At 37.3% G+C, this 15,841-nt stretch overlaps 1 protein-coding gene across 1 annotated transcript in view; it reads left to right on the top strand.

Annotated features, from left to right (window-relative positions):
- Positions 1–15,841, top strand: part of LOC124709080 (AT-rich interactive domain-containing protein 2) — a 336,130-nt gene that overhangs the window by 312,179 nt on the left and 8,110 nt on the right. The window contains exons 24-25 of the mRNA XM_047240727.1: positions 4,204–4,272; positions 9,096–9,187. Coding sequence (XP_047096683.1) covers positions 4,204–4,272; positions 9,096–9,187 — 161 coding nt within the window. The remainder of the gene's footprint in view (positions 1–4,203; positions 4,273–9,095; positions 9,188–15,841) is intronic.

Below are 15,841 nucleotides of genomic sequence, written 5' to 3'. Positions count from 1 at the left end.
TAGTGGAATTTGGAAGCAAAAGTATATTTAGGTTGTCCTGAACGAATATCAATAATGATTGCAACTTTATACTTCTGATGAAACTAACACTTATTCAAATGGCTAATGTAGTTGTTGAATTTAATAGACACCATCTGCACATTTTTGTTTTCCACACATTCGATTGTCAGTGTTCGTTCCTTTTTTCAAAAAACACCATGATTTTAAACATTTCTCAATTACAAGTAAGTGTAGTTTTTTCAGGTCTGCCCACATTATTTATTTATTTGTTTAACCTGATCTGATTAGGGCCATCATGCCCTCTCTTACATTGGATCGAGGTTTCACACATACAGTATTTATTACATTATAGTTCTGTAAGAAATAGCAATGTTATTATGACAATTAGTCTGGAGTGGAAGTGTGAGTAAATCATACCATGAAATAACAAAGTTAATACTGACATTACCTGTACCACTGCAGCTGCTGCTGCTAGTAGTAGTAGTAGTAGTAGTAGTAGTAGTAGTATTAATAATAATAATAATAATATTAATAATGTGACATTAATAACAATAATGATAGTGGGAGATTTGAAACGGATTTATTGATGTACAAAATAGATGCTTTCTGATATAGCAATTTCTGGCCAAAAGAGATTCCATGGGGGGGGGGGGGGGGGACCTGGGAAATGAGGCTGATCAGGTTGGAAAGAGTAATGTACAAAGGTAATGAGTGCATACAGGGACAATGATAATCGTCATTGTTGCTTTAGTAGCAATGTCATTGCCTGTCTTCTGAGACTGGAGATGGTATTTAAGTCTCTAATATAATGTGGGAGGTTGTTCCAGAGTCGGGTTTGTGCTACTGAAAAGGAAACAGAAAGGATTTTGCTTCAGTGGGAATGGGGTGCTTTTGGCATGTTGTTCAGACAAGAGCGTTAAGATTGAGGAGGGATATGATGGACAATGTTTATTGATAAGACAGTAAAGAGGACAGAGGACATGGAAGTCTATGCGCTTGTCTGCACACACTCAGGACAGCTGTGTGTGTGGTAATGCAATGTGATCAAAAAGTCAAGCATCACAGGTATGATAAACATAGGCATTCATAACCTGTTCCAGGGGCCGTGGACTTTCCTGAGAAAGACATTGCAGGATAACATTGCTATAACCAGTAATTAGAAGTGTAAATGTTTGTAGAAGTTTCTTTTTCAGGTCTTTGCTGAAGGAGAGAAGTTGATATTTGTCCCACGCAGTTAAAGACTGTAATGATTCCTGATATTTTGGGCTAATGAGCCTAGACTGAGCAACCAATACTGCTTGAGTTTTGGATGGGAGCTTTAACCCTATATCTTGTGCCCATTTTGATAGTGCAGAGAGGTCGGTATTGAGAGTCTCGATAGTTGTGTTCAGGTTTGTTGGTTTTGCACTCAGATGCAGGTCATTGGCGTACTTGTGGTATTTGCGGTAGGACAAAAATGAGGACACAGCATTCACATACAATGAAAAGAGTACAGGACCTAGTATCAAAGCCTGCGGGATGCCTCATACTACCTGCTTACATTGTGACTTTATGATGCTGTGTGTGATGAATTGCAGGTGAGACATCAGGTATGATAGAAACCATTGCAGTACATTTGGCGAGAAATTTAGGCTGCTGCTTTTGGCAAGTAAAATTTTAAAGTCAACAGTGTCACTGGCTTTACTGAAGTTTAAGAAGCACATGATAGTTACCTCTTGTGCATCCATGACAAGCTTCAGGTCATCTGTTACCTTTATTAAGATAGATGTTTATGGAAGCATGATGGTATTCATCTAATAGGCAGTTTGTAGTTAGGTAGTTTGTTAGCTGGTCATGGACTGTGTATTCTAAAACCTTGGACGGAGCTGGAAGAATGCAAACAGATTGGTAATCAGAGGGTGCTGTGGCAATGTACTTTCTAGGTAGTGGCTTAACTAGTCCCCGTTTCCAGGTCTCAGGGAAAACACTTGTGGTTAAGGAGTGATTGAAGGTATCTATTATAGTGGGCAGTACTGGCTCAATAATAAGCTTCATCATAGGACTGTGATGCCATTGTGTCCAGTAGATGCTGATCTAATACACACGACTTTTTTGACTGTGTTGCAAGCAACATGCTAGATTTTTTTGTGGCTACAGTCATTTACCCCCTTGAAGTAATCAATGAGTCTGTTTCATTTGTGGCTCAATTGTCATTGTAGGTAATGTGAAGTATCTTCTCAGTTCTTCGGCTGAGACAGTAGGATCAACTGCAACTTTTACTTTGCCTATATGAATACCACTCAGGCTTTCCCATTAGAAGCTGACGTCATTTAATGTACGGGTGTGCCTTAGTTTTGAATTTCTCACAGCTAGACTGACTCTGTTTCACTTTTGCTTGTAAGTAATACTGTAATTCTTCTCTTGGAGATGATCTCCTCTGAAAATGATTTTCTCTTACCCAGTGAAGTTTTACTCGACAAGGATTGGGCGGAAACAAAAACAAGAAAGTGTAATTGAGATGGAATGACTCTGACAAGATGATGTCGTTCAGGTAGCGTTCACAAACATAATGCAATGAACTCCCTGTAACATTGAAATCCATAGTTCTGAATCTGTGGAAGTTACAAATTGGAACAATTTGCACCACAAGTACTTTGTCCTGTCAACCTAACAATAATTGTAGTGTGTGTATGTTGTTCATAGTTGCATTGTTGAACAAAGTGTTGTTTTGGGCTGAAACATCAGTATCAGTATTAGTGCGAATGGAATAAAAGTTTCCAACAATAAACAAGACCTATGGCAGCACTTCTTCCGTACGATACGAGGATTACTCAGAAAGTAACTTGCATTCCGTATAGCACTTTTAATAGTAGAGATAGACGTCTTTTAATCACTTTAGGACAACTTCTGAATTTTTGATGTAGAGATCAAAATGTTTCAGTGTATTTATGAACTAAAAAAGAAGATGTAGAAAAAACTACCAGAAGAAATAAAAAAAAAATGTAATTCAGAATTTTTTCGCCTAAAAGTATGAACTACTAATGTTTTCATTAAATATAAAAGTCATATATGTGCGTAATAAGTAATTTCCCACCATTTACATTAACCATAATTTACATAATTTCTTTAAAGTCCGCTGAAAAGTGTAAAAGAGGGGGTTCACTGTAGTATTTTCTTTTAACCGCAGTGTTATTTCTTGTTAAACATAAAAACATTGCGAATATTAGCAAAAGGTACTCAGTATAAGGAAATCTGATGTTATTAATGGTGGACTTCCTCGTTTTAAGCACAATGGTGCATTTTATGGAATATCAGTTTGGGCTGAGATAGAAAATCAAAGGCATAGTGGGTATTGGGGCTCAAACTTGCTTATAAATAATGGTGCGAGACTGAGAATAGTTCACAGTCTGGTTGGAGTCCAGGCAAAGTGTATACGTTGCAGCACAAATCCCTGCACCTAAATATGATGATTGGGTTGTTTATTGAAATATGTACAAAAAGACATTTAAGGTGGTGCTGATGCAGAAATCTAGTGACCATAAAACCAAATTTTATGTTAAGATGTGTAGAAAATTTCATTAATCTTTGAAGGCTGTAGGTGCCAAAACTCTAATCCCTCTCATGCTTCAGATTTGATTCCCTGTCTGGGATCCTCACCAAATACAATTAACAGAAGAGGTACAGAAGATTCGAGGAAGAAGTACACGGTTCATTGTAGGCTTGTGTAGTTACAAGTGATGATACCACCGATGTATGAGATAATCCCGCTTTGGAGAAATTGGTTGTGGGTCCCAAAAGGCTTCCTTTTGAATATTTCAAGAATACAGGCCATTGGAGGAGGAATGGGTTGTATTATTATCACACTTATCTATAGTGCATAATGATCACAATGTTTAAATTAGAGGAATCATAAATCTGACAGATGTGTGTAGACAGCCCCTTCTTTTCACATACAGTGTGTGCTAGGAGTAGGAAGGATGATACAGGTGTGTCCTTTGCCACAAAATTTATAGTGGCCTGTGAAGTGCAGCTACATTGTGTAGCCATTTACCTAATTTGGTTTCAATCCTGCCAGAATCATGGGGGTTTCATTACCTTCATTTCAGCTGTGAGTTGATTAATTATTACTCATCCCGTGATATGTTACATCACGGGAGACGTTTCCAAACTGTTGGTGCCTCATTATCCTCCAGCTGAGTGTGCATTCTGTTTGTATCTCCACAGAGGCCTGTCAGATCGGGCCCTACAGCTGTCCCGCTTCCCACCAGACCCGGCCCGAGTCCGGCCGAGCAGGTAAGATTGTTCCCGTGTGTGACCTTGAATATCCCAATCTGTTTGTTCGTGGAATGCTTGTTTTGTAAACCTTTCCTGTGCCACCAACATCTTTCTTTCCTTGTGTTTCGCACGTAAATTTCTGAGTTTGCATGGTAGCTTGTGCAGTCTGTTACTGCAGTATTATTCTGCCTTTGTTTCCCCTTCCTTGTAAGTGTTTGCCAGACCTTTCCAAAGAAAGGCAATGTGTCATATTGTTCTTTATTTTGCTTGACGTGAAATGAAATGTCATGTTCACTCAATTTTTTGTCGCTTCAGTGTGTGTACTGTGAATGATAAAGGTATAGTAAATGCAGTTTGAATTCAGAAGAAGTCAAAAAGAAACATTTTACATAAGTTCATTTGAAGAAGCTACGCTTTCGGGAAAGTTTTAATGTTTTGTAGTATAAGATGTGTAGTTAAGGCAGGTGAGGAAGTACTCTCAGACTACTTTGAAAAAAGAAATGTGGATCATCCTAAAATAATTGCACTGCTGTCAGCGTACACTTGTATTGTTGGTGGGATTATTCAGTGATAGTTTGATACAGTCATTCTGTTTTGGTTATGTTTTCACCCACTTGCGTTGATTCTAATGTGCAATGTTTTTTGGCGTCACCTGAGAAACTGACAACCAGTAGCTGTTGTCTGAACAGCTACTACTAGACATCCTTCTTTTCACACTTTAATGTACCTTCTCTGTTTGTGAGCAGACTGTAAGTTATTAGTAGTGGGAACCCAAAAACCAATAGTTAGATAATCCACAATCAACATAGATAGTACGTCACTGTCTCTGGGGCACTGTATGATGCTCCCATTTCCTGAAACACAACACAACACCCCCCCCCCCCTCTCTCTTCCCCCATACCATCTATCTTAAATAACTTTTTCGCGTAATTGTTGATAGTACTTTAGTGTTGATTAATTGGACTCCACTGTAAAGTTTGTGTTCAGTTTAATAATGCCTCATCATAGGTTTCTGTACCAAATTGGGTGCATGTGTTGTGTGTGGGTATTAAGGACTTGGAATGAATTTACACTCTGCTGCAGAGAGAGAATTCATTCTGGAAACAATTTGAAGGCTGTGGCTAGCTCATGTATGGTTTCTTCTAGGACTGATGGTACCGCAAGTTATATAAGACAAAGTTTGGAAAGTAGGAGATGAGGTACTGCGAGAAGCAAGGCTGTGAGGGTCGGTTGTGATACATGCTCTTATAGATCAGCCAGTAGAGCAATTGCCTACATAAGGTAGACATCTGTGGTTGGAGTTCTGGTACAGCAGACATTTTTAATATGCCAAGAAATTTCAAATTTGGATAATTTATTGTTGGGTACCGTGAAACTGTCCTGTCACACAACATACAGTCAGAAATCCAGAATAACTTGAAGCTCATTATCAGACAATATCACTACTGTTACTGGAACCCATTTTCTACATTTTTGAGACAAATAAAGAAATACAGTGTGTATGTTGCTGCACATGCTTCTGTATGCAGGTATTGCTTGTGTAAAATAGCAAAGAATTTTGGCTACAACTTACATCGATGTTTTAAGAGTTTTGCAAAGTGTCCAGTTTCAGGATGAGAAATTTATGTAACTGCAATTGTTTTTAGTCACTAGATCTGTTCTGTTAGTCATTTGAAAGTACAAAAATACTCTTACTGCCTTTTAAATGATGTGTCATTGTTTGAAACATAACAAACTGTGTCACTTTCTATTTCTAAGCTATCTGAGAGATGCTTTGGAATTTGTGACATTTGTTAAAGCACATGGATTAACTTCAGGGGCTCGAGTGTAGAGATGTGTTTCGCTCTTAATCAGTGACGTGGTATGATTAACAACTATTAGAGGTATTGTAATCAACTGCCTGCAACATCAGTTGGATAAAATTGCTCGAATGAATATTTTAGGTTATGAAGCTTGTCATAAAGATTGAGTGAAAATTGGTCCTCTTATGGCAGTTTGTATTGTGGCATGATGCTGTGTTGAAAACCATTTTATAGATGATGTTTTAATGTTCCCATATTGTATTCAAACAGTTTAATGGTAGAAGAAGATAATGTATTGAAAGATGCTTTGCACATAAGGGCACCAATGTGTTGTTTCTTCCTCATACCCAAGTTGCACCAACCTTTCATCTTGACCAGCAGTGCGTGAGGTGTAGAAAGTTTCTCCCTGTATTGTCCACAATTTTATTCGCTCCTAACAGCACATGAAATGCAGAATAGGTTGTTTTGTCCCATTATCACAGACAGGGAATTTTGACAGCATTATATTGTTGCACTTATCATTTAGAACACAGTTAATGAGTTATTCCCTATTAATGTATTACACATTGTAATTTATTGCATACACACTATTTTTATATTTGTAAAGTAGAATATCGAATGTGCTTTCCTGCATGTGGCTCTTGCATATCTGTAGAGAGTAACTTTCGGTAAGAAGAATCTGTGTTGCAGCTGTTTCCATTTGCATGCAAAATGTGTTGAATGTTGTTTGTTTGTTACAATAATTTATGATGATATAAGAGGAACATCACATATTTATGTTTTCAGTAACATAAATATTTATTTGTTTATTAAAAATCTAATGATGTACTGTGCCATGTTTTTGTAGCAAGATGGTTTCATTAAATTTTCTATCAATGTTTGTGTTACATACTACACACATGCATTCATATTACTACATATGTGTAAAAATGGAAACATGTTATTTTCTTGGTACATTATAGTGTTCAAAATACTTGGTGATTCAAAGTTAATATAAGTGTTTTAAGGCTTTGTAGCATTTATTAATCCAAGTTTCAATTGTAAATAATCCATCAAATGAAAGAGCAACTCAGAGATTTGTTTGTAAACTTGTTACAAGCTTAAAGCCTACAGACTATGATTTACATGCCAACTTTGCAAACAAAATATTGCTGCATGACAATGAAGATTTTCTGGATCATGTCCTCGTTATTGATGAATTGACATTTCATCTAAATGGAGATGTGAACACACATAAGGTGCACATCTGGGGTCAGCAAATCCCTTCAAGATAGTACAGGTGCAACATGGCACCAGGAAAGTCTATGGTTCTTTCTTTCTTTCTTTCTTTTTTTTCCCCAGTGAACCAACTGTAACTGGTGTTTCTTTTCTTGACACACCAGAACTGTGACTTGTTCCTCAGTTGGAAGAAGCTGATCGACTGAACTTTATTTGGCAGTGAATGGAGAACTGCCTCTCCGGCATAACTCAGTATGTAATTGATTAAATGACATTGTACTCAACTGCTGGACTGGCATTTCAGGGATCATAAAGGATCATGTGTATGTGCATCCACTACCAGCTGATCTACCCAACTTACGGGAATGGATTGAAGCAGTTGTCTCAACAATTACACGAAACACACTGATTAATGTTTGGGAAAACCTCTCGTATCGACTCGATGTGTGACGTGACAAATAGTGCTCACACTTGTAAGAAAAACTTTGACCTGCTCCTTTTATTTGATATATTATTTACAGTTGTAAGTTGAATGCCATAAATGCTACAAAGCCTCGAAAACCTGATATTCATTTTGAAACACCTGGTATATTCGTTAACAAGGATTACATTTATTAGTTATATACAAACACAGTTTGAAAACTGATAAACTCTGTTCCACATTTGGGCTTTCCAATGTGCCCATTTTTGTACATAGGTGGTCGTCATGTGTTTTGTACTGAGCATCTTTACGATAGTAGAAGTCATACACGGAAGTGAAAAATGCAAAAATGTTTTGTAGAAGTGCCTCATTGATGTTTTAATTTTCAATAATTGTTCTCAAATGTTTTGGGTGGCAGCATTGTTAATTATTCTTCTCAGTTCACTCTTTATTTTAACGAACTTTCTCAGTGGAGAGTCAGGTAGCACCCTTGATGTATCTGGAATTATGTCCTTTCATATTGAGAAACAGATGAGCTTAATAAGTGATGGGTACTGTAATGATTGCTACAATGATGCACACATCATAGTTTTTGGTAGAATTTTAATGTTAATTGTGGACCACTACTACTGACTCCTGCAGGTTAAGAACTTGGGTGCCCAGTGATCAGGAAATCAGTAAGACATTGAGCAACAACACACAGAAGGAAGATTTAATTAACAGCATAAGTAACAATAATCATGTGAATTATAACATACATGATTATGTTCATTGCTGAACAGCAAGAATATTTATTTTCATACATACAGGAATGTCATGTCCACTAACAAAGAATGGCCTGCAAAGACATTCTACTTCTCCACTTCATACCATTATTGACATTGATTATAAATATTAGTGCATGTATCACTTGCTTGTAAGTTGCTAGCACTGATACATTACTTTTATTGAACTTGAATGAAGACCACAGTGTTTATGTTAATTTTCTCTGGCTGGTCAGGAGTGGTAGTTCTGTATGAGGGATTATGGTCTTTTTGTGTATCTGATAATGTTCTTTCTACTTCTTGTATTTAATTGTGATTATGTCATGAATTCAGAATTGAAAGAATGTGTTCAAACTGTGCATTTTAACTAAGAAGACAAGTATGTATGTTTCTTCAGATTCCCATATTGGTAATGTTGTAAACAGACAAGTAATCACATTTATGTTTTGCTGTGGAGAGTGAGGTTAAAAGCAAGATATTGAAACAGTGAGTCACATTGCAATATCTATGCCTTGTGATACAGGTGTAACTTTAATTTTGATATAATGCTATCTTCCTAGAAAGTCAAGAAATTCATATAATGTATGGCATATTCAGTAACTATTTTATTTGAAGCAATATCATTTTATTTTACAGGATGATAATGAGGGTCCTGTTACAAAAAGCATAAGATTGACTGCATCTCTCATTCTTCGGAACCTAGTCATCTACTCTACAAATGGAAGGAGGTAATTATTAATAGTGTTTACATTTCAGTCCTATCAATGTACCAATAAAGATTGTCATCCAATACACAAGATAAACTTGAAATCAGTATTGATATAACTCTGGATGTATAGAATGGGCTTTTGTATAGTCCGGCACTGTATGTTGTTTTGTTTTGGTTAGGTTAGTTGTGAATTACTTATACAGATTTAATATTGTTATTCTCAATCTCTTGTGTTATTCAGCTGCTGGGTTGGATAAGGTGATAGATTGCATTTCATCCTTGCTCTCTGTTTCCTAGCAGTAAGAGGACACTGCAAGTTGTGCTTATCTTGAATAAATACATGGACACATCTTGTATATCCAAGCCATGTATTGACTGCAACCTGTGCAATATGCTTCAGATAACATTAAAAATCATATCAGGATATCTAACACTATACACGAGTTTGTACAAGGAGTAGTGGAATCAGAATTACATTTCATTAACAGTTCATCCCATCTTGGACATACGCTGTTCCTCAACACGTTTCTCCTCACACATAATAAAATAAAAAAATCTGTAAAATATTTGTGCTCACTGCTCACTGCTATAATAATTCATTTGCAGGATATGTAGGAGTGATGTGTAACACCAAGTATCTCCCCATGTAGATCTCTGATCTCACAGTAAATAACAAATACTTTCTGTAAATCATATGACTAACTTTTGCTGTTTTGTGTTAATAACCATATATAGCGGATGGTAAAAAATACTGAAACATTAAAAACACAATGCATTGCTATGCATAATAAGGTGTATGAAAACCTTAGCATTCAAAACAGTTTCCAGTCATTTTGCAAAGGCTAAATACAGGTCTTGTATGGTTTTCAAGGAAAATCTTACACTATTCTACATACAAAATTGTGAAAAGTTACGATGATGGAGGTAGACAAGGATCACACACTGCTCTCCAAAGCAGACCACAAAGGCCCAATAATATTGGTATCTGGTGATTGGGGTTGCCTGTGGAGATGTGACAACTCATCATCGTGCTCGAAAAACTAGTTCTGGATGATATGAGCTGTGTGATCAGTGACCCTGTCATCTTGCAACACACAATTGCCATGTTGGAATAAATGTTGTACCTCGGAATGGACCTAATCAGCCAAAATGGTCACATAATACTTGGCCGTAACGTAATCTTGCAGAATAACCATGATGTCCGTGGAATACCATGATACGGCTGCCCAAATCGCCACTGTACTCCCACTGTATTTTACTCGTTGGACTTAAACTTGGCCGGGAGTTGGAAACAGTGAGAACAAGACTCATCCGACCAAATAACTTCTTTCCACTGCTCTGTAGCCCAGATTTATAGCTTCAGCACCTAGTTCTTCTGTTAAAAAGTGTGTGTGCATCACTGACGGATAGTTTTTGGAATTCCAGCCTTCCCTGCCAATCACTGCTTCAGAGCTATCTTTGTGCCGATTCGGTGCTGACAGGGTTTGCGAGTCCAACGTCTGGTTCTGCATTTGTTAAAAGGCTTATTTTTCATCGTAACACTCTTCAGTGACCGTCTGTCACAATCACTCAAAAAGCACTTTCATCCATGTTGTGACTTAGCCGACGATGTTTTTCCGCTGTCCCCGATGTGATATAAATCTTTAATATGATATCACTGGAAACACCAAACATTTCAGCTACCTTAGTTACGGAAGCACTCACTGTACAAACACCAACAATTTGCCCACGTTCAAATTCAATAGCTCCTATATAATCAATTCACAACTACCCGGAACACTGTCCTGAACACAGCTGACACTCGCGATGTATTTAGGCCATTGTGAAGATGCCCTCCATGGTCAAATACAATAGCGCAACTTGTAAAGCCATGGCTAGGATCTGCAGTTATGTTCAAGTGTGAATTTCTCACACTGTTTCCATATTTTTGCCCAACCCCTGTAGGTGGCATTATATTTTTAGTACTTGGAAATCTTGAATATTCTTATAATTTGAATGTGATAATTCTTTAGCCCCTTTAATCTCAATTTTGTCAACAATACAAACTTGACATCTTTTCAATTTTTGGTAATTTCCTATTTAATTATACTTAGACAAATTTCTCCTATTTCACAGAGTTGTTCTGCCCTTTTCACAGAGGATCTTCCCCTTGGCAGTATGATGTTGCTAATGCCCTCAAAAAGAAATTTTACTGTAGTGTGCAATAAAACAATACTAATTATCCTCACAAAATAAAAAAAAGTTGTGGTGCAGTTGTGATATAATCTCTTGAAAGATAGAGGAAAGGATTGCAATGAAAACATTTCTTTTAGTGAATGGGTAATCGTGAATGTTTCCCAGGGTGTATACGCCCTGGGACAACCGGGAAATCTGGAAAAAAACTGGAATTTTTTTTCATCTGGGAGGAAACTGGGAAAATCCCGACAGTTTTTTAGAATTGTGGGAATTTTTCTTTGTTTTAGTTTTCAGTTAAATTTTTTTTGTTTTGACTGGTATGAGCTGATACTCTTTTTTTACGTTTTTTACTTTATCCCACTTCTGCAGCAGTAAAATATAAACGAGAGGAAAAAACCAAAATAAAACTTAGGTAACAAAGGAAATACGCCATTTACAACAGTAAACCAAAGTGCACACACAAACGTCTGCTAACAGCAAAATATGTCAAATGCTTTAAGACAAAGATTACACAATACTTCATAACGACAAACCGCTTCCAATGAGCTTGACATTACATCGGTTTACATTAGGTTCGTTTGAGCAGTTGCCAGTGAGATTACGTGCTTGCGCAGTTGAGTCGCGTATGTGCAGTACCTTTTCCCTTTCTGGCTACTTGAAGGGCAACTGTTAGCTATATCGGCAGTAGCAACCAGTAGCCAGATGCTACTCGGCAAAATTTTTCTGGTGCGCAGAGGAGTCTGAGTTGTAGTGGGGAGGGAGGGGTGTAGTCTCCATGTGATATGTGTTTACATTTAGTGAGTCTGTTGTTTGTCTTCGTTTCCAGCGCTCACGTCAAATGAAAACAAAACAGATTTCTGTGGCCGGGAGCTATCAAGTGAATTAAAATACATTCGCATGATTATGGAATGCTAAAATATGTTATTAGTCTCAGTCTTCTAAGGTTATTTTATTTCCAGGTTTTTGACAGTCGGGCATTAATTGCCTTACCGAACAGTGAAATTATTTTTGTCAGTTTGCTAAAAATATTTGACTTTTATTAGTCTTTTTCCCAGAGGCAGTCAGTTTATTTGAAACACTGTTGGATAGTGTCAACTGTTAGCTGAATTTCAAGTGCACATTTTTATCTTGTGGCACGTATGGCGTTATGCTATAATAAAGAACCAAATGTGAGAAAATACAGTACTGGTACTCAAAGAAAATTTGCATTCTTAAAACCACAGTGAAAAGCTTAATATCAAGTTGAGGCCTACTTCTCTGTGAACATGGACATACAAATGTGCACTTTAAGCTGAATTATGCATTTTAGTGTGGTTTACAAAATTCCGCTGCTGTTGGAGTGCTCTCTGATGCCCTGTTTTGTTTATGATGTAATGTAAAATCTCTTAATGCTATATACATACGAACATATGGGTTTCCTATGTCATCGTAGTTGCGCATGCACACTCATGCCTATTTTCTGGCACTCTCTGACAACTGCTGAAACAAATTCTAACAGGTCGCGGGAAGATACTGCGATAGGTGGTTTGAAAAGCGTTACTTTCAAAGCAAATTTCATTTTACACAAGATACGTTATGTTGCGTGTGCGAATGTGCTTTGAATTTATGAAATCACGGTGTGTTTGATTCTCATTTAAAGCTTAACATTGTGAGGGCTAGCCACTTAGAAGAATTTCGAGCCCAGAAGACCAGACATTTATGTGATTATTTAAAATCGTAGTGGCATATTGATCTGATGTATATTAAACTGGAACACACACAGAAAAGACCAATGTTATATGTGAAAGCTTAGCTTTTCTTGTAGCTACACTATGTATATTAATTTAAACCATTAATTTTTTTTCTTGTTGTGTGTTTGCTCTACTTAACAGTGTTTTGCTATTGGCTGACTACGTCATGTGTCCTATCCTCTGAATATCTGCTGGCATTGGCTGGTGAGAACTTGTGACATGAGCTAAGGGCTTACAAAAGCACATTGCATTCTCACTTTTAATACTTCGGAAACTGACGTGCCGTGTTTTATGGAATTAGAATATATACTTTCATAATGCAAAAGTAAGCAGCGTATTGTTATACAAAAATATGCCACATACATGTTGTTGTACATCAAAGGTCTTTCCAAAATGCCCTTCCCCCTGGGTTTCGTTTTCTTAAGTGCTGGCAAGTTCTACGCAAGTGTATAAAACCTTAACCATTCAAACAACTTATATGTTTTATGGTTCAGAAATAAAATATACTGTCACTTAACACAGAAAACAAAGTGTATTTTGGAAAAATCTGGGATTTTTTTCCCCTGGCTGCATATACACCCTGTTTAATTGTGAAATAAAATACCCTCAGAAATCTTGTCTTAAAGTGAATGAATAAATGTGTATCAATCAATCTATAGAAATAATTCCATGCAAAAAAAGTTATGCAGCAGTGTGATGGTATTTCAGAATATCTGTCGTATTATGATTGAGCTCTCTATTGCTCATCTTAAAGGTAAATCCAGGATAATTCCCAGTCTTGAGGTGGGATAATCTTTTGGCACATTATGCCAGCGGTGCTGAAAAGTGTATCCCAATAGCCACCTCTGGATATACATATTGGTGCAGCAACGTCATTTTGCCAAATATAGGTCCGAGGCCTTGTACCTTCTGCATCAAATTAGCTTTTTCATTCCTTTGTTTGTTTTCTTTTTATTTTTTCCTTCTGTTTGTACAATACCTTCTAAACTTACATGGATGACTGGACCTTACTCTTCTCTTCTCATCTCTCTTATTCGAGTGTTAACTTACGAGCACATAATCTGATACTAAAATTAAATATTCCATATAAATCAACATCAAATACTATTTGACTACCAAAATCATCACTGTTAGCTATAAATCAGTTCTTAACAACCTGCAGAATTTGAGTGTGAGCACTTGTGACTGCTGTTGCTCGTATTTGCGAGCAGAGCAGGTGCAGCGTTGTGGGGAGCAAGGGATGTTCAATGTTGACAACATGGGAGAGGCACCAGCTTTGAAATGTGGGAGGGTCAGCTTCGACACAGTGCCATCTAATAGCAACAATGTGGAAGCTGATGATGTCTTCACATCTCAGTCCCATGTGCGAGGAATGTCGCCTTTTAAAACAAAGTGTTAGGTATACAAAATTAAAACTGGGAAAAGAAAACAAGCTCATTTTCCTAAATTACTGTCTGTGCAAGATGCTGTTGTTAACAAAGATTTTCAACATTATTGACATATTTTAATACCTCTTCAGGAAGAATTTGAGCAATGTTTCCAAGATCAGATGGCACTAGAAAGTGATTTTGATCTGTTCCCCTCTCCATATTCAGTGAATATTCATTCATTCTGATCTAGAAATAGAAATTTCGGACCTGCAATAACTAGAACTAGAAATTGCGGACCTGCAGTATGATAGAAAATATGAAGACAAATGCCAGTACATGAAACCATCTTGGAATTCTATAGACACGTACCTCAGGATGGATCTTCTCCTTTCCACAACAGGTGGCCACAATAATATGAGTGTTCAGTTCCATGTGTGTTTATGAACAATTGTTCTTTGCAATGAAAAGTAGTAGGACACACCTGAGAAACTCTGTCTGGTCATAATGTGAACTGCACACAGCATCTGCAAATTACTCCAAACATAGAAGCAACTGTTAAGGGAGAAATGGGCTGAATCGTGATTGCAATCTTTTATTTAGCCTAGTTATTATTAGCAGTTGTTACATGCAGCCTGTACCTAACAAGGTATTGCAATCTGTGTTTCAGATTATTTTTATTATTAAAATCCATAGTATGTGAAAACACTTAGGCACATTGTGGAGATAGAACCAGCAGAAGTAATAATATCACAGGCTTTGGGAAGATTGAGCAGAACCAGAGATTTCTCAATCTGTGAAGAAAACTCCTCGAGCAGCTAGTCATCCTCAGACGCAGCACTGTTTATTTTGCAGAATTCGGAGGGCTTGGAGGGATGAACTTGTGACACAAGGCAGGCTGTTCGGAGGGTTTGGAGGGATGAAATTGTGACACCAGGCAGGCTGAGAATTAAGACTAATGTGGGGAGGGGTGTGGTGAGTGGGCAGCAAATTTCCTCAAGTTGTTCACCTTGGGGATCAGTACCTTATACCTTGGCATTTTATGAATGTCTAGTAAGTGTAAACTGCAGTTTCATTGTATTGACTTGTAGTAGGGAATGTCATATTTCCGTGCGCTATCAATAAATGTGGCACCTCTTGGGTGTGGTGATTACAACTTCTTAATCATTTGGCAGACGGAGGACTGTGGCCACCGTAGGCTAGCTTGCAGCATCTCCGATTGAGTGTGTCCCACACTTCAAATTACTTCATTTTTGTATAACAGCTCACAAAGTTAATTGAGGAAAATGTAGAACTACAGTATAACCCCACTTTTATGTTCCCATAATTAACGCTTTTCCATCATTCCCATCAAATTTCCTGTGTTCACAATGTTAATTTGCATTAGATTTTGTGTTTAAT

This window comes from Schistocerca piceifrons, chromosome 7, assembly GCF_021461385.2.
Source record: "Schistocerca piceifrons isolate TAMUIC-IGC-003096 chromosome 7, iqSchPice1.1, whole genome shotgun sequence".
Taxonomy (NCBI): domain Eukaryota; kingdom Metazoa; phylum Arthropoda; class Insecta; order Orthoptera; family Acrididae; genus Schistocerca; species Schistocerca piceifrons.
This window is presented reverse-complemented; position numbering and strand designations above follow the sequence as displayed.